This window comes from Caretta caretta, chromosome 2 (assembly GCF_965140235.1).
Source record: "Caretta caretta isolate rCarCar2 chromosome 2, rCarCar1.hap1, whole genome shotgun sequence".
Classification (NCBI taxonomy): domain Eukaryota; kingdom Metazoa; phylum Chordata; order Testudines; family Cheloniidae; genus Caretta; species Caretta caretta.
The window spans coordinates 12,127,213-12,154,113 of NC_134207.1; the positions used below are offsets into that span (position 1 = coordinate 12,127,213).

At 45.1% G+C, this 26,901-nt stretch overlaps 1 protein-coding gene and 1 long non-coding RNA gene across 2 annotated transcripts in view; one reads left to right on the plus strand and one right to left on the minus strand.

Annotated features, from left to right (window-relative positions):
- The window catches only part of COL22A1 (collagen type XXII alpha 1 chain), a 327,228-nt gene that overhangs the window by 260,672 nt on the left and 39,655 nt on the right, over positions 1-26,901 (plus strand). The window contains exons 31-42 of the mRNA XM_048837254.2: positions 2,106-2,147; positions 4,141-4,173; positions 9,095-9,148; positions 9,659-9,712; positions 10,851-10,904; positions 12,918-12,971; positions 16,781-16,834; positions 18,100-18,204; positions 19,249-19,293; positions 22,274-22,351; positions 25,489-25,524; positions 26,802-26,855. Of these exons, the coding sequence (XP_048693211.2) occupies positions 2,106-2,147; positions 4,141-4,173; positions 9,095-9,148; positions 9,659-9,712; positions 10,851-10,904; positions 12,918-12,971; positions 16,781-16,834; positions 18,100-18,204; positions 19,249-19,293; positions 22,274-22,351; positions 25,489-25,524; positions 26,802-26,855 (663 nt within the window). The remainder of the gene's footprint in view (positions 1-2,105; positions 2,148-4,140; positions 4,174-9,094; positions 9,149-9,658; positions 9,713-10,850; positions 10,905-12,917; positions 12,972-16,780; positions 16,835-18,099; positions 18,205-19,248; positions 19,294-22,273; positions 22,352-25,488; positions 25,525-26,801; positions 26,856-26,901) is intronic.
- LOC142070935 (uncharacterized) lies at positions 2,614-5,133 on the minus strand. Its single transcript, XR_012666865.1, has 2 exons — positions 5,053-5,133; positions 2,614-3,640 (listed from the first exon to the last, which is right to left on the minus strand). It is a non-coding gene; the product is annotated as an uncharacterized LOC142070935 (long non-coding RNA).

The window sequence follows — 26,901 nt, forward strand, 5'->3', positions numbered from 1 at the left end:
AGCTAAAGGACAGTATTATCACAAGCACAAATAGGTATAATCTGGCCATGAGCAAACTCAGGCTGGAAATTAGATGCAAGTTTCTAACTGTCAGAGGAGTGAGGTTCTGGAACAGCCTCCCAATAGGAGTTGTGTGTGTGTGCGTTGGGGAGTGGGGTGAGGGAACAGCTTACTTAGTTTTAAGAGAGAGGATACATGTATGAGTGGGATTCAATGATAGGGTTGCTTGTGATGGTGGGTTTAGGGTGTGGCAGCCCTGGGGGTCCCTTCTGGTTCAGGTCTGATGGTCCCTAAATCTCATGCTTCAGGTCTTCAGCCAGTCACCTGCAGGAGTCAGGAAAGGATTGTTTCCTCCCAGTGTATTTGGATTTGGGTTTTTTTGGTCTTCCTCTGAAGCATCAGAGGTGGCTGCAGCTAGAAATGAGACACTGGATGGGGCGGCCTGGTGCATTCTTTCTCTCAGGTGTATGCCTGGCTGGTTTTTACTTACATGCTCAGGGTCTAACTGGTTGCCATATATGAGGTCAGGAATGCATTTTCCCTCAGATTAGATGGGCAGTGACCTTGCGAGTTTTTCAGCTTTCTCTGCAGCATGTGGGTGCAGGTTGTTTGCCAGGATCATCTGGGTATCTCACTTACTCAATTCCCTGCCACTGGGGGGCCTCGGGCACTGGTGCACCTGGGTTTTGGTTTTGGTCCTGATGTACTTATTTTAAACTCATTTCGGATAACGAGCAAGATACATCGGAATGATCTATGTTAATTTATTAATAATATGTGAGCAGGTCATGGGAAATATTTAGTATAAGACTTTTGGAATGTGTACTGTGGCTAGGTGGTTATTGTTAATAGTTGGCTGCTGAGAAACTAGCAGAAAGGTAATAACAATGGATCCACATAAGATGTGGTGATTAGGTCAGGAGGTGATGGAACAAGACCTGAGTTGTTAGTTGAGAAGTTGGTACAGTGCAGGCTCCAGCTAAAGTTACTCAGCTGTTTTCTCAAGCTGGGATCAAGCAGATAAGAGGGACTGAATGGATTAAAAAGTGACTCTCTCTAGACAGTGGTGGTGGAGTTGTCAGGAAGCTCCTCAGAGGAGCAGACTGACACAGAGACAGGCCACGCAGGCTGGGTCTGAAGCAGTGAGGCCTTCCTAAGCTGTCAGGGAAATGGTAAGGCCTTGTCTACTATAATTCTGGATGTTCTGGTTATCTGTAATTATCATCGTCATAATGTCCGAGTCTTTCTGAATCCTACTAAGCTCTTGGCCTCAATAATATCTTCTGGCAATGAGTTCTACAGGTTAATTGTGTGCTGCATTAAAAATTTCCTTGTACCAGGTAGGACAGACAGGTGTGTAGGCCTTTTATGGCTTTAAAATCCTTTTCTTTGTGCATACTATCTTCCCACTATAAAGAGTAAACAAATTAATATAGATCAACCCCACATCTTTACAGGGAGTCTTTCCATAGATTTCAGGGCTTTGGATCTGTCCCTATGTATGCTCGGCCTTGTGGGAAACTAAAATTCCTAGGTGGCACTGCAGTGGCTTTACAGAATCCAAATCATTTGGGTTTTGGCTAAATACAAAAAATGTTTTTAGAAAGTTCGGATTTTCTATGAAAATTGGAAATTTTCCACAAAAAGGAGACTTTTTCTCAAAAAATTGCGTTTAGTCGAAACCCCAATTTTTCATTGAAATACAGTTCGGGCAGAACTTTTTTGTGCACCCCTACTCTTCAAGTGTGAATTATTCTTAATATTGCTACCAGTCTCACAACCAGACCTCAAAACACAGTGGATAGGCACTACCGGAGCCCTGTGGGACAAAAGGGGCAGCCAAGCAGACATCTTTCATATGTCAAACTGCACAACACTAAGAGGGGAAATTTTGGCCACGGACAATGGGGTAAAATCCATCTGTCAGCAAAAGAGTCATGGGATGTATAACATCCACTCTAAGCTGCCAGGACCTCCTTTGAGTAGGTCTCTTCTAGTACAGCCATGTCTCACAGCTGTACATATTGGAGAATTGTAGTTGTGCTGTGTTTTAGTTTGCTGCCCTCCTATTCCTTAAATAATCCTCCTCTCCCTTACTTCTTTAGGGTGACATGGGTCCTGCTGGTCCCCCTGGTCTACCTGGAACAGTAAGTAAAGCTGCATCCCGTGCACTAATGCAGAGTTGATGTACAGAGGAATAGGTTGCAGTTTCATCTTCCACACAGACCTCCCAAGCTCAGGGCCTTACAGGTTACCCATTCCTTTGCAGAAACACCAGGAACTATTTACTTAGCCCTGGTATAACTCCATTAACTTCAGTGGAGCTATCTCATGGATGCAATTGGTCCAATAGTTCTTAAGAGATTGGTATATGTGTATCCTGTCACTGCTTCTCTCTGCGTGCATGCTACCGCATACAGTAGCATCAGTTTGACAGTGTCTGCATCTCTTCCTTTCGGTGGTATGTATAGTAGGTGTAGCGGTTGGGGCAAGTGTGTGTGTTTGTGCCCACACAAGGGTGGAAAAGGGGAGTAAATGTGTTTACATGCTGCAAGTTTATTGCATGGATCCTACAGGATCCTTTTAGACCAAGCAAGGTGTCCCAGTCCAGGATTTCCTGGTGACTTCCCAAAGAAACCAGTTTATTTTCAGAATGGATCCTGTGGGAAACTGAGCAGATCTTGCAGGGAGCATTCCCCCTGAGTCTCTTTAGCCGACACGCCGTGCCCATGGAAATAGCAGGGGGGATCCTAGACTGGATTACACTGCCTCACCAGCCTGGATTTAGGGCAGTGCTTATGGCTTGGAGAGAATTCAAATCCAGTGCCCTTCCAGCCCTCCAAGACCTCTGAGAGAGAGGCTCCAGCAGATACAACACCATCTTGTGTTGCTGGCCCAGAAGACCCGCATACACTAGGAGCCCATTGTGGAACAATGGAATTAGTTTAGGTTCAGCATTGGGTCCAACGAACCACCAAATTAGACCATGTCCACCTCACGGACCCCTCCTAGCAATAGGAAAGCACCAAGGAACTTCCATTTACCTCTTTTAAAATGTGGGAACATGAGTATACTCTGAAATGCAAGTTGACTAAAGGCCATGAAACCAAAGTCCGTGGACTATAACTATAACCCTCATCATCCACTCCAGCAAAACCTGACCAATCATCCTGCGCTGAGTGTTAACAATGCTCCTGCCCCAACAATGGTAGAGATAGTACCAGAGTTATAGGCCCTCCAGGGAAAATGTCTGAGATTTGCATATAGTGTCTGTTAGCAAGAGCTGATTGCAGCTGTCCTGCTGGCGTATGGACAGACAGCCTCTCAGATAGCTAAGACCCAAGCCATATAGACCTTCCTAGGTCTGTAGCAAAACCTTGAACAGGAAGGTAGTACAGGCTGCAGAACCCTGGTGTGATGCACTCCCTATGGTGAAACCTTCCAAGCAAGCAGGCTTCCTCGTTCTGTATCAATGGCAGCTTCCAAGTGACTGTCGGGGTAGCCCATATACATCGCAGAGAGATAATTCAGTCACAAAGGCCTGGTCCTGGTCAACAGCTGAGGGAAATGGTCCCAAATGCAGCAGCATGTGCATAGGAATGAAGAAGGCTCTTCTGAATGCTGACATCTTTTGGGGAATCTGTAAGGAGGAGAAGTGTAGCCATCCTTAGTGATCCCAGGGTGTATGATAATGGACCATGCTCAACCATTGTGCGAGAAAAGCACAGCTCCTATCAGTTTCAATGGAAGTTGCCCTTGCTTACACTAGCCCCAAATTTAGTCCAAAGGGAAAAGTTTAATGAGACTAGAGATGGTATCAAGTGTAAAATTCAGATCCAGATTTCAAAGCTGTTTGAAGCTGGGATTTTGCTTGCGCTCATTATTACTATAGAGCTCCTGTGAAAACTTGGGATTCATATTTCAAATACCCCAACAAAGTTCAGGCATGTTTTGGATCTTTTCTTTCCGAAGAACACTGTATTAGATGAAAGGACATGCCAACTGAGAGGGAGGGAATCTGTACTGACAGAGAGAATGAAGTCCACAATTGATTAACCTTCTAGGAAAATCACTTTGAGTGGCTTCTTTTGCGAATGTGTTTCTACTAACTTTGTTTCATTTTTTTGGTTTTCTTTCCAGACAGCCCTGTTTACCCCACACCCTCCAATTCCTGTAAGTAATGTATCTAATAAAGACAGCCTCTAATTTATCACCATTTATTGTTGATAGATAAAAAAACACAGTGGAATTTTACATGTAATTTAAATACTTTGTACAAAAGAGCTCAACCCAAACTTGAGTCTGGCTCCAGGCAACAACAGCACTATGCCCAGTCACCATAAAAATGCAGGCGTTGTCCTAGCAACAGCAGCATCCCGACTAACTTTAGTTGGGATGCAGCAGCATTCTGTCCCATCCCTGCAAGATGGTGAGTGCTCTCTGATTACACAAGGTCTTAGTATTCTGCTGTGGTCCCTACTTTGCACAGATGTAGATAACTGCATAAGTTGCAATGCAGCAGAGAATTAAGTGCTTAGAGTTTAAGTGACTTGCTCCAGTGTGTCAGTGGCAGAGATTTCTGGGTCTAGTTTCCAGATCTATAAAATGACAGCAATGGCATTTACCATAAGAGAAATCTGCAAATATAATTCCAGGTTTCCAGATATCCATAGCAGAGAGAGGGAGGGAAGTAGGTAGAGTTAGCTTCACTTTGCAGGTTCACTGACTAAGGCTTAGAAAAGTCATTATGTGTTGGCACAGGGGTGTAACCCAGTGGTGAATTGGTGCTACACAACCTCCTTTCTAGATTGGCATGTGAGTTGTTACTGTTACCCAGGGCTCTTTCAACCCAAAGCTCTTGGTAACTTTTACTCTGTGCGAGGTGGTGTCAGGAAATAAATCAGGGGAGACACGGCCATCCGACCGATAGATGGCTGGCACAAACAGGACAACACAAGAGTGCTTTCACTTAAAGCTGAACTTTACTTAGTCTCAAGCACTTACACACGTCCACAAAAGGTTACTAAAACACCCCCAACCCTTGATAATTACCAGAGCTGAGTGTGGCTCTCGAGTGACACAGCGGCAAGCTTCCGGTGGCCAAATCTTCCGTCTGCCGGTGGGGACTGCAAGATGTATCCAGAGAGAGAGTCCAAAAAGAGTCCAACTACCTCAGACTTTCCCCCCTTATTTATACATTAGACATGTCACTAAAGAAAACTTGTTACAAGCAGTTTCAATAGTCCAGCAAAAGGTTCCTTCTGATTATTGATTAACCAGGTGTGGGTTTTTCCAGAGTTTGCAGCCTTGAGGCCCCCAAGAGACATTCCTGGGCCACATCGTGCTCTTCTAAAATGCATGTATCAGTCACTTCAACACAATTCTTATCACGAAGGATGTGCGGGGGGTCAAGCTGCCCTCTCTGTGGCACCCAAAGACCCCCCCACACCTCTCCTGCCTTGATTAAGCTAAGCCTGCTGACTTGGCTAATTTACAGCCTGCTGACTTGGCTGCTTTTAGCAATAAGCCATAGTGGTTTCAGGCACTTTACTGGTTTGCCAAAGTCTCCCTGTATATTACAGCCCTTACCTACAAAACTTTAGCTTAAGCTCATGCCTTTACCTCCGGAGGTCCCTGGTTCAAACCCTGGTGTGTTGGCCAAGAGGACGGCCATCACTGGGGCACTGTGTGTGCTCTAAAGGCATAAGTTTCAGGAGGAAGTTAGAAGTTGCCAGGCATCCTTCAGGATACTTCCTGCTGCCTCTCTCACAGTGATGAGGAACCAGTTCAGGGAATAGTAGATCTCAGCAGCAGCAGTCCTTTGTTTACTTATACATTGTTCCCTGTTAGTTAGATACATTTACCTAAAAGCTGCTCAGTTATCGTGAAATACCATGACTAGTTCAAATGGTTTTGGGTCTGTATCTAACCATAATGGACTGAGTTATGCCTTTAGGACCCAGCCCCCTGTCTGGGAGCTGTGCAGAACTACATTCATGGAGGAGCAGCTCTGGAGGGAATTCCTGACAGAAGGTGCAATGTGCACCCAATCAATGCCCGGGCTCCTCTTCCTCTCTTTGAGACGTCTTGCATTCTGGGGGCGCTGGAGATGTGACTCTGATCATGTCCTGCATAAACCAGGAGGGTAGCAGGCCTCCCTGCAGTCTGCCCCACCCTCTTGCACACTCACAGAGTTGTGGGGCACAAGCTGACCCACTCTGTGTCTTGCCCCCTTTTTTCAGTGGGCCGGAAGTTAAAAAACATGTAAAAGAAAACAGCGACAGGCAGTTGCTCAGGGGGCTGGCAATAGGGGCTGCTAGTTCCATTCCAGCCGCTAGTTGGAATCCAGTCCAGCTGTTGGTCATAACCATCTCATTTCTCTACATTGAGCTGTGTGAAATGAGAGGGTGGATTAAGATCAATTGCCAGGGACAGGGGTCCATGTAACATGTAGCACTATCTCGCAGCACTGACAGTCTCACCAGATTGGCCATGTGTTCAACTAATTTGGAGGAACCCTGTAGGCGGTCCCTGTAGGATTGAGGCAGGGTAATTTGCCCTGCTTGTATTCTATCTGTTTTTTGGCTATTGTATGATTTTAGGGACAGATTTTTTAAGGGTATATAGATGCCTAATTCCCAATACCTTTAAAAATCTGGCCCCAAGCCTGGAGGCTGATCAGTATGGCACTAACGTTCAACTGAAATGTAAACACAGAAACAAAAAGGAGGAAAAAAGACTATTAAATGAGCTGCCTCCTTAGACTACTGAGTGATTATTTCCTCTTGCAGCCTTGGTTTCCATGGGAATACCTGTTTATATTTACAGTTATTAAGAGCATCCATCTCTTTGATCTTGTTAAAGTGTGTCTACACTTTGGGTATTTTCATCACTCAAGGATTTCAAAAAGTGTACTAGTTTGAAATGTAATTATACTAGTACACCCAAAGCACAACTGCTATATTTGGTTGATGTAAATTTATTAAACCAGTTTGTGCTGCACTGTTGTTTTTCTGTAGGCCATTAGATGGCAACAGAGACTGTTTGAATAGGATTTGTGTTAACTTGAGTTAAATTATTTATTGCAAACAATATTTATTGCAAGTTCAGACTTTTTTTTGGTTGGCAAATTCTTTGCAAGCAACCTTTGAATTTTACAAATCTGTTGCTAGCAGAAATGATTTGGAAAACAGATCTTGTGAACCATGAAGAACTATATGAACTTTTTGTTTTGACTAGACCTGGTGTCTGATTGGAAACCTAAGTCACATGCTTCTTCTCCTTGACTGAATAACTGAAAGATTGTATACAATGATGTAACAAAATAAAAAGTTTGAATGCTCTTGCCTGAATACATATGTTAATATACAAATTTGGAATTTCATATATGGCCTGGTGTTGCACCATTAGAATCGTCAGTGGGAGCAGGATCACACCCATAGAGATGGCTAAGGGGAGATATGATTGAGGTCTACACAATCATGACTGGTGTAGAGAGGATAGATAAGGAAGTGATGTTTACTACTTATCATAACACAAGAACTAGAGGTCACCAAGTGAAATTAATAGGCAGCAGATTTAAAACAAATAAAAGGAAGTATTTCTTCACACAATGCACAGTCAACCTGTGGAACTCCTTGCCAGAGGATGTTGTGAAGGCCAAGACCATAACAGAGTTCAAAAAACAACTAGATACATTCATGGAGGATAGGTCAAAAAAAAAAAGAACTAGATACATTCGTGGAGGATAGCCAGGGTGGGCAGGGATGGTGTCCCTAGCCTCTGTTTGCCAGAAGCTGGAAGTAAGCGACAGGGGATGGATCACTTGATGATTACCTGTTCTGTTCATTCCCTCTGGGGCACCTGGCACTGACCACTGTTGGAAGACAGGATACTGGGGTAGCTGGACCCTTGGTCTGACCCAGAAGGACCACTCTTATGTTCTTATAGAGGACAGCCATTTCTCCAGTAACTCTATGCCATTCACTTAAATGCATCCAAATAGTATGAATGCATCCATACTGACTGGCTTTTCAGAATTCAAAGTAAAGGTGAATTTCTGCTGCATGGTATTCCATCGGCATGAACATGTGGGGATGTTATAAAGAGGAAGGACAGCAGTAAATTAATCCCAGTGGTCGGTAACACCAGCATACAAAATAATGTGCTGATGTTGCAAGGAGGGGAAACTCTCTGAACACAAGAAGTTAATGGGACACACGGCCAAGAGTGGCTGTGGAATCCACCTCACTGGTGATACCCAAGGCTAGCCCATGTACACCCATCTTTTAGAGATGGGATAGGAATAATGACATTAGTCTTATCATCTTCCAGGCAGATGGAGTAGATCATTGATCAACCGTTACTGTTGATGTTTAAGTTCAGACTATCTGGACAATAAATGTACACCAGAGAGAATATTTTTTCCCCTAAACTTACCAAGTTGTAATATTATTTTATGATGGCAGATTATATGTAAACATTATCTATGAGGGAGAGTAACCATCTTTTTAGTTGAAAATATATTTGGGATAGGCTTAGAAGACAAGCACTTTTTCACAGCTAATATACTGAGCTATAGCCACTAACAACACCCCACCCCCCAAAAAAAATCTCTTCTGGGATGGAAGGAATGTGATTGTTCATATATTCAACATGAGTCCTCTAGCTCTAGATACCAAGCATGAGTGGCAATGGTAGCAGTTTAGCTGAAGAAGATTCTTTCTCTTATTTATTTGGCCTTGTTCCAAAGCGTATTTCATTCATTGGAGGGTCTTAATCTCAGTGGCCATGGAATCTGGCCCTTTATAAAGTTGGAGTCCATGGCCATATTCTGATAACCCTAATGGGATGTCCTCTTTTCTGCTTTCAGGTAAAAGGGTGGGTTCTAACTTCAATTCAGCTCATAGCCACTTCATATGAAAAATCCATTCAGCTTTCTGTGCGGAATAAGAGATCCTTAACATCAGCTCTCTATATGGAAAGTGGTCGAATGCCTCTGTCAAAGAACAAAGCTGTCTGACTTTTTTCAGCTTAGCCGACGAGATAACTTTAATTTATTTTTCACTCTTTATCCTCCATTGCTTTGTGACAGGGAGAAACTGGGGCAAAGGGAGAGAAAGGAGATCGAGGAAACAGCGGGGAACCCGTAAGTGCACGACAGTATTCCTTCAGAAATGGCTTTGAGCCTATCCCTGCCCACCAGCTAACAGAACATGGGTGGGTGTCATACTCCCTTTGGGAGGGGCCCCTAATGTTGTAGTAGTAGTGACCTGGTGATAAGCAGAGGACTGGTGACGAGTTTTAGATAGGGTTTTGCTGACGTGTTTATATATATATAAACACACACACACACATATATATATATAGTTCATTTTAATAAAGTTCTTTCGGATGATTTTGCCCTACAAAATTACACAGAGAGTTAGTCTATGGAACTGCAAGTTTTTGTTATTGTGACCCATTGTTCTTCTGCAGCAGTGATTGGGTATGCCCAAGAGGAATGGGCATCTTCTCCATCATGTCTGAAATGAACCTGAGCTGTTGCTAGCCCTGGACATATAAAATCCTTCCCTTCCCCAGAGTGGGAAAAATGAGCCAAACCAACATGTGCCAAGGAGAATAAATGAGTTGTTTCCCACCTCCCCTTCCTTTGCAGGGACTGCATGGTGTCCCAGGTGAAATGGGGCTGCCAGGACCTCCAGGACCACAGGTAAGCAACATCGACTACCCTCCCTGGAATGACCAGATAGGTAAGGGATGCTGACTGGATGTAGATCACTCCACACATTCCCTCCCCCTGGATGCTGACGGTCTGATTCCCCTCTCACACTGCTGTAACTCCTTTCACCTCTGTGGCATTAGGTATCTGTGATTAACCCCAGTGCAAAGGAGGAGAGAGTTGAACCCTAAGTGTGACATGCTATCTCTACACTGTTCTGCAAGCAGGAGCTCTAAGACAGCTCTGCCAAGGCATGTCTTCCAAGAGCTGAGGGTACTGTTTTCTGCTGCCCTGCTGGGCTAACAAATCAGGGATTGTGATTACAGTGCATTAGCAAGGGATTCCAGGGCAGTGTTCAGATTCAAGACAATTTCTGAATTCTCCTTGGTTTACGTGAAATGGGTACATAGTTTTAGTCCAATTGCCACTGAAAAATTGTCCGGACGGCAAAAAACACCATTGCAAGTGAGCTCTGACCATCGCTCCTGTTGACCATCTCATCAGAAAGGGCAAAGAGTGAATGGGCACAGAGGTACCCCTCTCTCCCCCAGACAGCGTCCCTCCAGCTTAGGGCTGAAGTATGTTTGCAGGGCAGCATGAGAGAAGATCACAGTGCTTGTGCTATGCCTGTCCTGCGGATAGAAAATGGCTGTCGTTCAGACTGCCAGTGCTGGACTGTCTTAAACGCTGCCATGAACTTAACAAAAAAAAGGAAGAAGAAGAAGAAAGGGGTTGAGGGCAGTGGCAGGCTCAGCAATGCCAAGAAAACAGGAGCTATAATACCACTGAATTCTCTGCTGGTGAAAGTCCACCATGGGACAATGCAAGTCCCATGTAAACCATCAAAGTAGACTTTTATGGCTCATGGGGCCAATGAAGGCCCTTTGCACAGGTATTCATCCTTAGTGCACTATTATTGTTCATATAGTTACACCCTGCAAGTCAGGGGTGAAATTCCCCCTGTGGAGAGGGACCATTACAGCTTAGTTAGGATGTAGGTGGTGCATATGCTGGGGATGGCCCTATATGTGGGCATAAATGTCACCCTCTATGTGAATACCCACAAGTCCCATCATCTAGTGCTGAATAGCAGCCTCCATTTAAGTAAGTCCCTTTTCTTTCTGGCCAGGGTGCGAAGGGACAGGAAGGAGCCAGAGGAGAGCCAGGAGCCCGTGGAGAGACTGTGAGTAATTGCTTCACTTAGGGCAGATCTCGCAATGGGAACACGCCTGAAGGGCTTCAGAAGTAGCTGCTTGACAGACTAATAATCTCAGGCAGATCCTGTGCAGCGTACACTCTGATCTGCAGCTAGGACAAGAGCTGCTGCTCCGGGTGAACAGAAATTCAAAACCATTCAGCTGCACACAACGGATTGCTGCTCCGATCAGTTCAATGGATGCGGTTCCAGACTGCCCATCTTGGGTTCGTGACGTCTGATTCTTAGATGAAACCCCCTCCTTTCCAGGCAAGGCACTGGTTGTGCTCATTAATGCACTGGGTTGGCATTCAGGCACAGGCTAACATCTGGTGCTGACAGCTCATATCTCATCAAGAGCCACCACTCATTGTTGTTCTTGGTTACCTTTACACTCCTCCTCCTGCCTGATCAATTCAGGATTGTTTTAATAAAGAAGACTCATTACCAGAAACCCACCCCACCCACTTGTGTGGGGGGAGGGGGGATGTTCTCTGAGGCTGATCTGATCTGGCTTCTGCATACTAGAGAATAGAAATGACTCAGATCCCAACTTACCCCCAAATGGGCAATTTCTTCCTCCTTTCTCAAGCACAGGTCAGTAGGAGAGGAAGTGCTGAATAGAGTGCAAGGAATTAGACGAATGGTTTGGGGGAGCCTTAGATCTGGTGAAGGCCAGATATGAGAAAATGTCCTTGCATTGAGAATCACTGTCCTGTCAACCCAGTTATGGCCTGTTGCTACCATGACTTCTCTTCCGTTGAAGTCCATCAGGCTACTCCTAGGCCTTCTTTACGCTCGTGGTAGTGTATAGGGGAGGTGTAGCTAGATGCCGCAGTGGAAAGCAAGCTGCGTCCACACGACGGCATGTAGCTGCTCACAGCGGTGAAAGGCTCTGGCAGTGGGGAGGCAGCGAAGAGCTGCTGGAGCCTTTCCCAGTTGCCTCCCTATGCCAGAGTCTTTCCCCACAACTGGAGACTTTCCCTGCGGTGGGGAAAAGCTCAAGCAGTGAGGAACGGCCTGAGTCTCTCCCCACTGCCTCCCCCTGCTAGAGCCTTTCCCCGCGGCAGGAAAGGGCTCGAGCTGTGAGACAACACACCGCTAAAAACAGAAGTGTAGATGGGGAAGGCACTGCATGGGTGTGTAGAGCGCTGTGGAGGGTACATGCCCTTAAGTTCTGGTGTCTCTTTACTTTACTGACAAGTACCTCATCTACACTGCTGTTTGTACCCACACTGGGGGGTGGGGTACTCGACATCGCTATAAGTGTAGACATAGCCTCAGTAATAATAATATAATAAAGCTGCCTAATACCCAGTCGCAATGTTGTATAATACCTAGCCCTTTTACAGCATTTTTCATCCATAGATCTCAAAGGAGGTTGTATCATTAAGAGCCTGACCCAAAGCCCACTGAAGGCAATGTGAGTCTTCCCATTGACTTCCTTAGCCTGTGGATCAGGCCCTGTAACTGGTTGCAGGATTGGGTCATTAATTGACAAATGAATGTAAGAAAGTTAGAAGTGCATCTGACTGTTCCTTGTGAATAGAAGCCTTCGTGTTCTTGCCCTACCAGTTCAGAATATTCACAAGCTCACTTAATATGCAAAAAGGCAGGGAAAGGGTAGAAATGTCTGAGAAGACTGTTTTGTTGCCCTGGATCCTATATTTTTGTGATAAATCAACATCATTTCATCTGATCTGATAATATATATTTTATTCTCAGTGCTATATTTTTTTCCAAGCTGATGGAGCATCTGATCTGGATTTAGGATTTATCATGGTGACAGACAATTTTGAAATTCCCAAGGGATGTCTTAATCTGTTTTGTACTGTTGAATCCTTATTCAGATTGTAAGATCTTTGAGGCAAGTGTTCTCTTTTACTATATGCTTCTACAGCACCTAGCAAAATGTGAACTCCGATCTCATTTAAAACTTCTAGCTCCTACGGTAATATAAATAAGAAACGATATTTTTAAAATTTTGTTTTCTTCAAACAGGGTGCTCCTGGACCTGTTGGGCCCCCAGGTCTACAAGGCTTGCCAGGAAACGTGGTATGTATTCGTCCATAGATTTATTCCCCGTCTCTGCCCTGCCACATTTCTCTTACTCGCTTTCTTTGGTTTCCATTTCCCAGGGTCTACTGCTGTTGTTTGTTACAGGTGATTTCATTACAGCCTGTTACTCTCTTTGAGAGACTCAGTAGACATGGACATCTTGGGAGTGGTATATTCAACAGGACAATCTCATTGTCAGGCGCTGCTTCCTGGTCAGGTCTAGTGGTTGGAGCAGAGGTCAAAGCTGGATGTCAGGTTGGGACTGGGCCACAGGTGCAGCTGGAACTGAGCCAGGGACAGGCCAGGATCAGAACCCAGATCAGAGTCCCTAGTCAAGCCTGAATCAGAACTGTAGCCACAGTCCAGGTGCATGCCAGGGGTTCAAGCTGGGTAGTCAGAGTCCAGGGACAAGCAAAGTCAGTACTGTAAAAATGTAAAAACAGGGATGGGAGTGAGAGTCACAGGTTGAAAAGCAGGGATCCAGAGGGGGACACCAAGCAAAGAACCCTGGACAGTGCCCACTGCTCCTTGAAGGCATCCAGGGAGCCAGTGGACATGGTCCAGAGGAACTCTACCTGGAGACATTGCTTAAAGGAGGTTCAGAAGTAGGCCTCATAGTTATAGAGCACCTCCCCATCGAGTTTCCCCCTCCTGGTATGGAGGACGGCCACTTTGGCCAGTGCCAGGAGGAGGGGGACAAGGAGGTCTTGTGACTTCATGGGGCACAGATGGGGTGTGCATAGATCAGGATGTGTGGGGAAAAGTGCAGCCAGAACTTAGGGAGAAGGTTTATGAGGAGCCAGAAGAGGGGCTACAACCTGGTGCATTCAATGTAGATGTGCGCCAGGGTCTCCCTCTCGCTGCAGAAGGGGCATGTGTCGGGGGAGGTGGTGAACCACACCAAGTACATGCCCATGCTCTCAATTCTGTGAAGGAGCCACCAACTAATATCCCAGGTGGGCCATGGGACTAGGGTGGAATACGGACTGGTCCACCGGGGTTCCTCGCCCACCACGGATGGTAGGAGGTCCCACCACTTGGTGTCAGAGCAGGACACAAGCATGAGGAAATGAAGGGTGTGGAGCACAAGTGCATGGAGCTGTTTTCTAGGCACAGTCCATAGGTGAACCAGCTTTCATGTCGTGCAGCCTGTTCCGGTGATGTGTAGGGGCTGGCTGAGGAGGCTCACCGGGCAGGGGCCCGATGGCAAGGTCCAGAGGGCCAGAGGTGATGGGTGGGTGGGAAGCAGCATCCCAAAGGACCCGCTCAAAGAAAGTGAGAGAGGCAGGTGCTAAGGCTGCCCTCACCTTCTGGACCCTCTCAAAGAAAGTGAGAGAGGCAGGTGCTAAGGCTGCCCTCACTATACGCCAGGGGATGTGAGGGGTGGAGAACCCCATGTGCCAGCAGAGCACTGGGGATCCACCCAGTGTGTCTATTCGTAGTCCAGGAGGTCTCTGATCCTGGTGGTACCAGCCAGGACCAACCTCTGCTGCACTGAGGGAGACTCCACCACCCACACACCAAGATGGAGGTTGTGTAGCAGGGGCTCCACGAGGAGGTCCCCCGTCTCAGCCACCGCTGCAGACCTGGTCGCCGAGACTAGCTTCCTGGCCCTGGTAAAAAACCGGCAGCTCGGAACGGTCTCACAGGAGACTCCTCAGATGGAGGTAGAAGAGCTGCCAGTCGTATCGGAGCCCTCAGAGGTGGCAGAGAAAGGTGTGCACCAGCTCACTCCATGCCAGACTACCAGCACCATAGAGGAGTCTCTGCAGGGCCTGGAGGTGGAAGTCATGGACCTGACTGCAGAGACAGAGCAGGACCTGCCCAGCCTCCTCCAGGGGGAGGTTTGGGACTCCCACAGAGACCCAGTGCAGCCCTGGACAGAAGAACGCCAAAATTTTCTTCTGGAGGCAGGTCAGGGTACCCAGGGGCAGGCTCAGGATGTGGAGCCAGTGCCAGAGCATGGACAGGACCAGCTGGTTAAGCACCAGTTCCCTCCCGCACAGGGAAAGGCACTGGAGCAGTCCTGTCCACTCCTCAGCCACCCATCATGCTAATTCTCCAGTGGGGAGGGATCAGTGGCAAAACTTTAGGCACCCAGATAGAATAGCTGGCCCTTTCTCCCCCGGATGGGCTGGAGCACAGGAGGAAGGGAGCTCTCCTGCCACCTGTCCCCGACTACCAGGACAGAGCTCTTGATTTAGTGGACCCAGGTGGAGGAGGCCGCTGAATAAATGGCTTGGCAGGCCTCCACCCACACTAGGTCACCCAGGTCCTGGACCAGGAGCACGTCATTGGCATATGCCAACGGGACCCCAGCTGCTGTTGGAAGGGAGCAGAGTGAGCAGCTCTAGTTTGGCTGCCGGTTTGCCTCACACTCACCAGCACTGGACCAACAAGGATGCACCACACTCTGATTTGTGTCCTCACCGAACTGCCCAGTGTTGGGTTTGCCACCAGCTCTCCCAAGAGAAAAAATTGTCTTTCTCTTTGTTGTTGAAACTAGGATCAGTTCAAAGATTTAAGGATTGAAACACTTAGATCCCATTTTCACTAGAATACCATGTAATCACTTCTGGTCCAATTGTGCAACCTTTACTCAAACAAGTAGGGACACTGAAGTTAGGTTTGCACGATTGAGTCTTTCATGTTTGCATATAAGTCTTTGGCTAGATTCTGCTCTCACTTCCACCAATGTAAATCTGGAATAATTCCGTTGGAGTATCTCGTATTACTCCAGGTTTACACCTTTGTGAGTTGAATAAGGGTTTGAACTTTTAAGTGCAAAATGCACGGGGCATTAGCTGTGCAAATGAGAGCAATAGGAGAGCAGTGTGATGTGATAGGTGCTAGTAAACAATCCAGGTTACTGTCTACTAGTTATCTCTGCCATTTCTAATTAAATTGGGGTCTATTAACATAATGAAGATACTTTACATATTCAGGAGCTTGTCTAAAGGAAGCTGAAGTGGGAAAAATAATATTCGTGTTGATACTGTCGTCTAACTTGCAATCAGAACAACAGATACAAGCCAACAGAATGAGCTATATGATGCTGGAATAACTCCAAATAATTACACTGCTCAGTGATGAACTCAAACAGAGACCTCCCCTGGCCTTACTGGTGGGGTTTAGTTCATTCGACAACCTCCTGAAAGCACCTGTCTTGAAAGACCCAGCTCACAAGCCTTGTCCTTGGTTCATCTTAGGAGAAAGGAAAGTTATGTTGTTTGGTTTGGAGGTAAATCACCTATGGGTCTAAACTATAAAGAATCAAAGAAGTTTGGTATCATCCTATCTGCCTATAACTTAAAGGGAAGGAAAACTGAAATGCAAGGGTAAAATTAACATTGAGTTAATCCCAGGAGTGTGTTGAATTGCCCCATTATACTGACTACGGGGAGCATCAGACAAAAATAAACCTGATGAGACTTTTGGTTGTAATGAGGCTTTCTAGTATCTCTGCTCTCTACAGTTATGCTTTCTGAGTTATTTTCAGCAAACCAGGAAGTGCCAGGAGGATTTTACAGAGGGAGGAAAATGTATTTTGGTTGCGGGAGGAGTGGCGAACAAAACTGGGACTAACTCAATTTTCACTTTAGCTTTGCAGTTCATTCTTACATTGAAAATAACCTTTTCAGGCAGCTGATACAGATCTCTTCTAGTTCATTGTTCTCAGGATTACAGGTTGTCTGTACTGGGAAAGGGGAGTGACATAAACCAAGATGTATAAAATTGCATTTCCTTTAGAATCAAATACCACCTGAAATAACGGTTTTAAACAGTAGCGTTCTTTTTCTCCAAAGGGTGTCCCTGGAGACGCTGGCCAGCCCGGAAAGGATGGACAAAAGGGTGAAAAGGTACAGCAGTTCTTTCATGTCTGTCCGATAAATGTGTATCTGGACTTTCAGCACTCTGAACTGTGAAACAAGATTAATAGATTTTAAAGCCAGACAGGATGATTAGCTCATCTAGTATGTAACACAGGCCATAGAATTGCATTTGGTTCTCCCTGTATAAACTACCTAGGAGTACTAACAGGACAGGAGCTCTTGAAGTGAAAAGGCCACCTTAGCTTTTCTGTTAGATACAGTGATGTCATTGGCTTGAAAACACATCCACCTGGTGATTGTGCCATGATTGTGGGGGATTCTATTCTGTTTGTTTCTCTCTTGGTAAGTACGTTTAAATCTGTAAATCCCCAGCTGTAAGCAAAACCTTCTGGCGCCGGTTAGGCAAGCTGAGGCTTCTGCTTTCATACCAAGCTGTTTTAATTGTATAGTTCCCTTATCCTCCCAGCCCACCCTCACCTCCATTTGTCTGTCTCATCTGACTGTTATGTCCTGCCTGACACCTGGACTGTAAACTCTCTGGGGCCGGGACTGTCTCCTTTATCACTTGCCTGTACCAAGCCTAACACAATGGAGCCCTGATCCTGGATTGAGGCTCCATAACAGAAATAATTAAAAGTAACATCGACCTTAACTGCACACAATAGAAGGATAACAATGCAAAATATAGACAAGTCCCACTATATCAACCCCTCCCACCAAATCACCATCCATGTTCCCAGTGTTCACCAGATGCCTCGATCTACTTAAAACCCAAATGTTCCCTGAATTAAATGTGCCTTCTAGTATGTTTCCAAAGTTAGCAGGGTGGAGTCACGATGGAATAGCGAAGAAAAAGGTGTTCTAGAATTAAGAACCCCTCACTGATGGAAGAGGGAGGAAAGGGTGTTTTAGAATTAAAGACCCCTCACAAGGAACACCCTGCCACCCTTCCTTTCTCCCCACCTGTTAAAGCAGAGGGCTAGTAACTCAAGCTCTTCTGCTGAGTGTAACGGCATCAATATTACACAGATTGGAGGAGTCTTTAACATACCCAAGCCCCAAACCATTTAGGGCTAAAGTTTTCTTTTAAAGGAGAGCATTTGAGATAAAGGCCAAGATACATCATCACATTCTTATAGTATAATAAAACAGGGCTTCTTATGACCCTGAGGAATGTTCTGCCTGTAAAATTAAAGACAAAAGCCCTGCACATTTTTATCCTTATGGGATATCTGGTCCAGAAATGGACCTTTGCTCTCAATTCAGATGCATCATCATAATATCTTCTACAGGGTGACGCAGGAAAGGAAGGAAAACCAGGTCTACCTGGGCCCTCGGGTGAGGCTGGCCCTACTGGAATACCTGGCTTACCAGGGAAGGGTAAAGATGGAGAACGGGTAAGTCCTCTTGCCATACTGTGCACCCAACTAGAATCAGCAGAAGCAGTGTATGAAATATAACTGCATAATATTGCAGTGCAGCATTATATTGTTATCCACTGGCAGCAGGCCACCATTTGAGTGGATGTGGCTGCCAACATCAGCACCTACAGCAAGCTTGCTTCCTTCCAACGCTGCGCCATCATGTATTCTGTCCATATCTGCCCACGCGCCAACCTCACGGGGGGGGGGGGGGGGGGTGGCAGTCGCTCTCTCTCTTTCTCTCTCTCTGGCCTAATTACTATTTCAGTAGCTATCCACAGGGGAACAGCTTCAACAGGAGAGATTGAGTGAGCCCCACAACTGAATACCCCATAGCTCAGTGGTTAGAGCACTCTCCTGAGCGGTGAGAGACCCCCCCAGTTCAAGTCCTGTCTCCCTCTCCAGCAGAAGAGGGTATTGAAGCCGGGTCTCCCATATTCCAGGTGAGTGCTCTAACTGTTAGGCTAGAAGTTATAAGGTGGGCTCCTCTACCACTTGCCATTTTCAGTGTAGTGAGGCAGGCACCAGGCACCTAGCTCAGTCCCACAAGATACACCTTTGGTGCCGAACCCACCTGACTCCTAATGGTGGATTGCCATTTGTGGATCGCTAAGCAGAGATGGACACATCCAAGAAGCCTGGATATAGGTACCTATCTCTGAGAGTGGGGCGGAGCTTAGCACACACCTCTCTGGTTGGAATCTCCCATTAGGCAGCTCCCCACCTAGTGTGCTGGCTTTTGTGGATCGCATTCTTAGGTGTCTATCTTTCCCCATTCATTATATGTGGAGCCTAGGCTCCTAACTCAGGCTTTGAGGATCAGGCTTTGTTCCTGTGATTTTCTAGATGCCTAAAAGTTAGACGCTCAGTGTTGCAACTGCTAAGTTCCTTCATGGATCCCACCCACAGCCACTAGAAATACTAGTTAGATGTAAAAATCATTTTTTGTTTATTTTGCAAAGGTCAAGCTTCTGCTTGGCAAGGATTGACTATTTTTCTCTTTTGGTTATGGCTCTTTAGGGTGAAAGAGGCCTCCCAGGCTTACCAGGACCCTTCGGACACAAGGTAAGCATTTACCTCTGTCCCATTGAGGACTACTTCTCAAAAACCAGGACAAGTTTGCACATTGTTACTGGAGCTGGTGGAAAATGTAATTGAAAATGTGGTCCATTTTTCACTGGAAAATATTTTTGATGAGACATTTACTAAAAATCTTTTCCTGATTTTTAATGGAAAAAGTTTGCAACAGAAACTTTATTTATTTTCTGTGTAATGCCTCTCTGTATACATGCAAATTTTAGGATATGAAATAACTTGTTCACTTTCCACATACATCATTTTATATCTCTCTATATAAAGCTATAACTAAGATTGTGGGCCAAATCCAGCCATGCTTACTGAGACAAAACTCACACCAACTTCCCTGGCAACCTGAAATCCATACAATCAGAGAGTCATTGCACTTACAGGGTGATCTGCACTTTAGATCCCTTTGCAGTACCTGGGGTGTACCCCTCAGATGACAGGTATTGTTTCCTTCACCACCTCTCTGCTGTTCAGCTGCTCTTGGGGTGGATCCCTAGGTTACAGCTCTCACCCACTCCCTGCCGTTTCCCAACTATGTTAACACAACGGGCCCAGCTGTATTCGGCACCTGCAGGAAACTTCCCTCTGGCAGCCTGTGAACAGAGGCTGATTAAAGTGACTGAAAACAGCTTCAGAATGAACATTATTTATTCACCCAAAGGTAAATGGTAAGCAGAGAAAAGAGTTAAAACAACAGAAGTTTGTCTACATCTGGTCTTGCCTAAACGTTATCCTTTCAAGTTCCACTTAGCCCAGGTACTTCGGTCTCTGGGTGGGAGAGACAGTCTACCTTGCATTCTTTGTTTGTCTCAGTGTCTGTCTGTGAGCATCTTACCAGAGTAGCAGCTGCTGGCAACTCCCACTTCCCCTCTCCCTCAAGAAAAAAGTTTTAAACTGTTTATGCTCCTTTTGATCTCTAGGCTCTGTCTTTGGCAAAGCAGTTGTGTCATTTAGGCTGGCATCTGGGAAGACCATCTCCCCGGTTAATGACCCAACCATTGTCCCCTTGAAGTTGTTTACCCAGAACTCTCTTATCCCTGCTCACTGTTTTTTATGTCTTGCTCTTCCTATTAGCCCTTTTTAATTCTACAGCTTTGTGGTCAGACAGAATGCAAATAATATCAAGCTGAGGTACATATGATCATAAAAATAATACAGATGTCTCCCCCATTCTCCACAGACATTTTCAAAGAGGTGGACATGGAAAGAGAACAAAATCTATTGTCCCTGAAACAAACTGCAGTTATGTAGCCAAATTAGCATTTTGTGGTTTTCACCTGTTGTGCTGTTTTTGAAAATATGGTCTTGAGACTAAATATTAAATTTCAGAATTACCACACCACCTTTACTAAACACATCCAGTTTTGCTGCAGGTCTACAAGAAATTAACAATATTCTTCTGGGATGAGCTGGGTCATGTTTAGAGCCTAGGACAGATTCTTCAGAGGTTCTCTATTTGGATTGATCAAGTCATGATCAAGAGCTAAGGAGGAAACAGGATCTTCCTTTAATAATGAAATAGATTTAAGAATAGGAAACTATTTTACGCAGGAATATAGCTGTATAAAGAATTGATCCAGCCATGTCTTATATTCCTGGATAAATCTACCTATCTCTGCCTCATGCTGATTCTGTTCTGCTACATTCTTCACTGACATGGCTAAATTATATTCTCTTTCCCGTTTTTTTTCTTTTACAGTTCAGAATGCACAAGCAGTAATGCAAAGAGAACTATTATTACAAAAAAAGAGAGAAAGAAACATATTAAAACCACCAAATGAAATGAAACCTATTATTCGATATAAAATAAAGATGTTAGGAAACTTACTGTGCAGGGAAAAACGGCACGCATCTTTTTTGCAGCAAAGCTGTGTTCTTGAACAAAGTACCTCTGGCATGAGGCTATAGTTCCCATCTGCAGTGAAGTCTGTTATAACGTCTTCCTCACTGCAACATGTAAAACTGAGCAATGTGATTGCATACCAAGCACCAGAGCAGGATATTTTCTGCTTCTTTCTTAAGCCTCCCTTCCCAATCAATGTTCATTAAAACATTGTCAAACAACTGTCCAGACTTTTTCCAGTATATATTATTGACAATTTAATTTTTAACAATGAGGTCTTTTAGATTGTGGAATAGTCTCTAAAAGGATAGGGTTGAAAGTCTATCTCTGAGTCATCTAAAACTGCACTGGAAAAAGCACTTAACAATATACCATAGGGAACAGCCCTGCAGCGATAATGGAATGGGCAAGTTTAATCTTTGACTCAGTAGTTCTTTTCCAACTCTAACGTCTATGATCTTCTGCATAAATACCCTATAGTTGCCTGTATGTGCAATCTACTATAGGAAAGTAGGTGGTTGCTCACAAGTATGATGTTTTCCTCTGCCTCACAGAATACATGTTATCCTACAGGCAATTGGAGTTCCTAGTATAAAACCACTCAAAAGCAGCTGTATTATACACCCTATTGTCCCAACAAAGATGTGAGGTTCTCACCTGGTCTCTGTCTATCAAGTCAACCGAGTTAGCAAAAGAAGGATCTTGATGGAAATTGGATGCTGTATGCTAGCTGACCCACATACTGGGGAAACCAAAATAATTATGGGCCCTGTGCTCCCACTCTGTTGTGTGGTGTGGCATGGAGCTGAACCATGCATATGCTCAGAAAACTGGGCTGACAACTTTGTAAAGAGGAAAAGTAGTTTCAGGATATGACAAGTTGTCAGTGGATTTTTCCCAGTATAATGAATCAATGACTGTTCCATGTCCCTATGCTATCATAGATTGAGACAGCTCCCATGCAATGTATTAATAATTACTGTGGAGGTTCCGTGTAGGATGTGCAGGAAATATTGGTGATTTTCTGAGCTGTAAATTAGTGTTAGACATTGGTCACCTTTCTCAAACATATAGAATCTTGCTGGCCTGTAACCCTTTCATCTCTTGCTGTTTCAGGGAGATAGGGGAGTTCCTGGTCTTCCTGGCCAGCCAGGAGACAGAGGTGCACCAGGGGTTGGAGTAGCTGGACCTCCTGTAAGTACTAAGCAGACCTCACTCACTTGTGACAAGACCAGGACACGCCCACTGCCAGCTGCTAGGATGAGCATTGAGCTGTGGGGTGAATGCCCTTACTGTTCTCGAAGTGGTTAATATCAGTTTCTGCTGCTCCTGAAATTATCTGTGTGGTTTTGACACATTGGCGCTGCGTGACACCAGAGCTCTGTCATTACACACTGAACACAGTGTCTTTTGGGATGTGTGCATTTCTGTTGCACAACATGTCTCGCTAACTATTTAGCTACCGTACAGATTATCATTTAACACCAATAGACCACAAGTGAAATTTCCACTGGGAGAGTGACGCCCTTCTGACCTCATATTTCCCCAGCTCGCATGTTGAGTCCGGATAAGATACAAAAACCAAAAACATTTTTTTCAATAAATACCATTATTTTCCTTCTTTATTAAGTTTCAGAAAATTGAAGCAAATGATTAAGCATTCTGATTAGCGAGTCTATGCTGTTGTCAGACATCTTAATAAACAGAAAGATACAAAAGTATTTTAAAATCCAATTTTCAAGAGATCCACATTCCTTTTAAAACTTCTTGTTTGTAGTATTTTGACTATTTAAGTGTATACTATACTTTTCAATTGAGATTTATTTGAATAGTGTGCAATTATGCCCCTTTGTGCCCACAGCTCCGTCTGCTGCCTTCACCTTCGGAATTTTCTCCCCTTTGATAGACTACAAGTACATCTTTTGGACTATGCTCTAGACAATTTGTTTTTTTTTTTTTATGGCACTGGGGTCTGATCCTGCCAGATAGTGAGTGTGCTGATCCCTGATAATATCAATGAGATCTGAGGACACTCCTCATCTTTCAGATGCTGCTCAGAATCTTGCAAATTCAGGCCCCAGGTGTGTCAGTGTGTAAACAGACTTCATTCTTGGTCACACCCATTAGAAGGTAGCAAACATCCTAAAATCCTTTGTAACCATCCATGCAGCCCCACATACTGTGTCTTAGGGTAGTAGTCCCCACTCCAGTCAATACTTGCCAACAATACCCCGCAGTGGTATCTAGATTTTGCACTTTCTCCTTATACCTGGAACAGGAAATAACTCTGCTATGGTAAGCTATATCGCTGTGTAGTAACTGATGATAAATGATGACTGATGATAAATGCTGACTGTATAGTTTGCATTTCCCATGCTGAGGACTTCTTGTTTTAGAGAAGATTAGGCAAAAGGTCAATCATGTAATACCCAGTCTCGCTCATAAAAACATAATGAGATCTGCAGCATGGCCTCTGCTTTACCCAAGGGGCACACGCTATTCAGGATGTGCCAGGATTCTAGCTAGTATGTTGGTGAGGCTTAGTGATTTGCTGCAGCTCCGGCACATATGAAATCCTGTTGCCTTGATTTCTAAATGACAGCTTGTTTTTCCTTTGGTAAGCTGAAAGCCTCTCAGGCATGAGTGCTCATACTTTAAATCTGATTATGATTACACCAGGCTAATTAATTTCAATTGCATGAATGAGAATTTTAAAATTAATTTATCAATTAAGAAAATGCATTAGCTTTTGTGAAGCCCGGTGTGCCATTACTGTTTTTTATTTATTAGTTACTGGGAGGGCACAATATAAATCATGATTTCACAGAGAGCATGGAAATCATGAACCCCCCCCCCCCAACCATGATCCTTTAAATATTTTTTTTAAAGGATGCTGGCAACAAAGTCTTTAATACACAGCATTACTTTAGCTAGTCAATATCAAGGATGCAGTGAATTTTACAAGTAAATGTCGTCAGTTTCAAGGACAGAATGAATATTCCTTGTATAATTCATTTCATCTTTGAAATTGACTAAATTTACTTATAAAATTCATTCCTTGCAAACTCCATGCAGTTGTAATACTTTTGCCATCATGAATTTGTCGTGAATTCCTCCCCACCCTGCAAAAAACTATGATTTACACAGGGCCCCAGTTACTGGGCTCAAACCAGGGGTACCTGGATGAAATTCTATGGCCTATGTTTTGCAGGACACCAGACTAGATGATCTAATGGTTCCTTCTGGCCTCAATAGCTGTTAATATGAATGACGAGACTAAGAGTATCAGAATGTGGCCCAACTGTGTACATCATTCACCTTACTTCAGGGCATTGTTTTTTCCTAAGTCAGAAAGAGTTATGCTGCTTGCTCACAACAAAGACAACAAGTATGATATTGCCATCGACCAGTCTGTTATCATGGACATGCATATAGATATGGAACATGCTTCCGTGTTGCCCTGTTGCTCACAGTGATGATGTGAGACTAGTTCCAGAACCGCCGTGACTTTTATTTCCCTTTCTGCTTCCAGAAAAAAAATGCTGACTTTTCATCTCTCTCTCTCTCTCTCTCTCTCTCTCAGGGGATTGTTTTTTTTTTTATCATAAATATCGTGGTGGTAGATTCCTCTCTGCTATCACTCCATTAATTCTGATCTCAGCTACACTGGTAGCTTGTCAGTCTGGAGTATTGATGTTGCTGGAGTTGAGATTTGCACCGGTGTAAGAGATCGGAGTCTGGCCTGTCGCGTGTGTGCATCCTACCTGAGCTGCCAGGGAGAGAGGGAGACAGCGCTGCATGGGAGAAATGGGAGTGAACTCTCGCTCATGATGATATTTCCTCATGGAAGTTTCCTTAGTTGTTTCTATGTGCTTGATGTTGGTTACTGTAAGGGGACTTCTCTCTCTCTCTCTCTCTCCCTCTCCATGGGTACAAGGGGGTTGCAGTTTGGTGGATTTAACAGCTTGTAAATCTGCATCCTTGCAGCGGGAAATGAGCAGCTGCTGTGAACCCACTGGGCTCTGTGCCTTGGGCTCATTTATACTTTTATATACCCTGGGGTTACTTGCTGCCTGGAAGACTGTTGGACACAGCACTCTGTGTGTTCTTATTTTCTTTAAACTCCTCTTCCTTCATTTACTTTCTTTGTTGCTAGCTTCATCTGTTTCAGGGTGACCTCCTGCCAAGCTGATTCTGTTCCTTTTCCTGACCGCTCCTCCTATGCTTTCCATTAAGTCTAAACTCCTGTTGCTCTCTAATCACTCACATAGGATGTTAAATTCAGGCTCTGCTGGCCTTTTCATCTATGTGTTGTTGCTGTTTGTTTGCAGGGCCCTGTGGGACCAGCAGGAGACAAAGGGCCATTGGTACAGTATGTCTTGCTAACTACACCCAGCTTTTACAGAGGGGCAGCGCCATGTAGTCAAATGTCGCATTGTTTATTGATGATTTTGTTAAGGCATGTTTATATTTTCCATTTGCCTGATAATGATGGAAAGATACAGCTAAATGATTTAGGCCAGCATTTCCCAAACTGGATTCCATGAGGGTACTCCAGGGGGTCCACGGGCCACGCCGATCAACTCCTCCCCCTCCCTCTCTCCCTCCCTCAACATCTCTGCCGCCCTCCCAGTATCCCCAGCACACTGGGGAACAGCTGCTCAGAGGTGTGCAGGAGGCGCTGGGAGGGAGGGGTAGGAGCAGGGACGGGGCATGCTCGGGGGGGGGGGGGGCGGAATCATGTCCCCAGTCGCCAACTCTGCTGATCAACTCCTCCCCCTCCCTCCCAGTGCCTCCTGCACCACGGAGAACAGCTGGGAGGGAGGGGGAGGAGTGGGGATGGGCCACGCCCAGGGGAGGGGCTGGGAAGAGGAGGGGCAGGGGTGGGGCCTTGGGGGAAGGGGGGAAGTGGGGGTGCGGCCTGGGGCTGAGGGGGGGGCATGGGGAGCACTGAACATTTTAAAATCAAAATGGGGGTCCTCGGGTTGCTAAAGTTTGAGAAATGCAGATTTAGGCCATGATCCAGCAAAGCACTTAAGCACCTGCTTAACTTTGGGACTACCCACATGCTTCAAGTTAACCATGTGTGTAAGTGCTTTGCTGGACTTTAGGCAGAAAATAACAATATTAATAAAATTCTATCTTAAACTGACTTCTGCTGACACAGGTATAAATGTAGCAAGTGGAGTTAATCCTGATTCATAGTGCTACAGGGAGATCAGAATCTTGCCCCTCGTGCTCATCATTTAGCACAGGGGACAGGGAGACAGGACGTCTGGGTTCTGTTCTCCTCTCTGCAGCATGGCCTTGGGCGAGTCAGTTACCCTCTGCCTAACCGTGCACACCCGTGAAAGTGCTATAACGCCAACCCCACCATGGGACTTAAGTTGTGAGGCTTAATTTATGGATAGCTGCAAAGTTTCTTGAGTTCCTTCAATGGAAGATACTGTATTAGCACCAAGTGTGGTTAAGTTTTTCTGGGAAGTCAGTTTGGGTGTTGCTAGTTAAATGGGTTCTGGAACCTGATGGGCTGGGAGTTCCATTTCTGCAGCAGACAGGAATCTGGCCACTGCTAAATAGGTGGAGGGGGTACAAACATGCTGCCAACATTTCTGATCAGGTTTATTTTTTCTCATTTTACCAGGGCCCTCGAGGTTTACCAGGTGTTCCAGGCCCACAGGGGCCAACTGGGCAGGATGTAAGTAAAGAAAGCGAGAGTTTAAGTGTTTATTGTCATTAAAAAG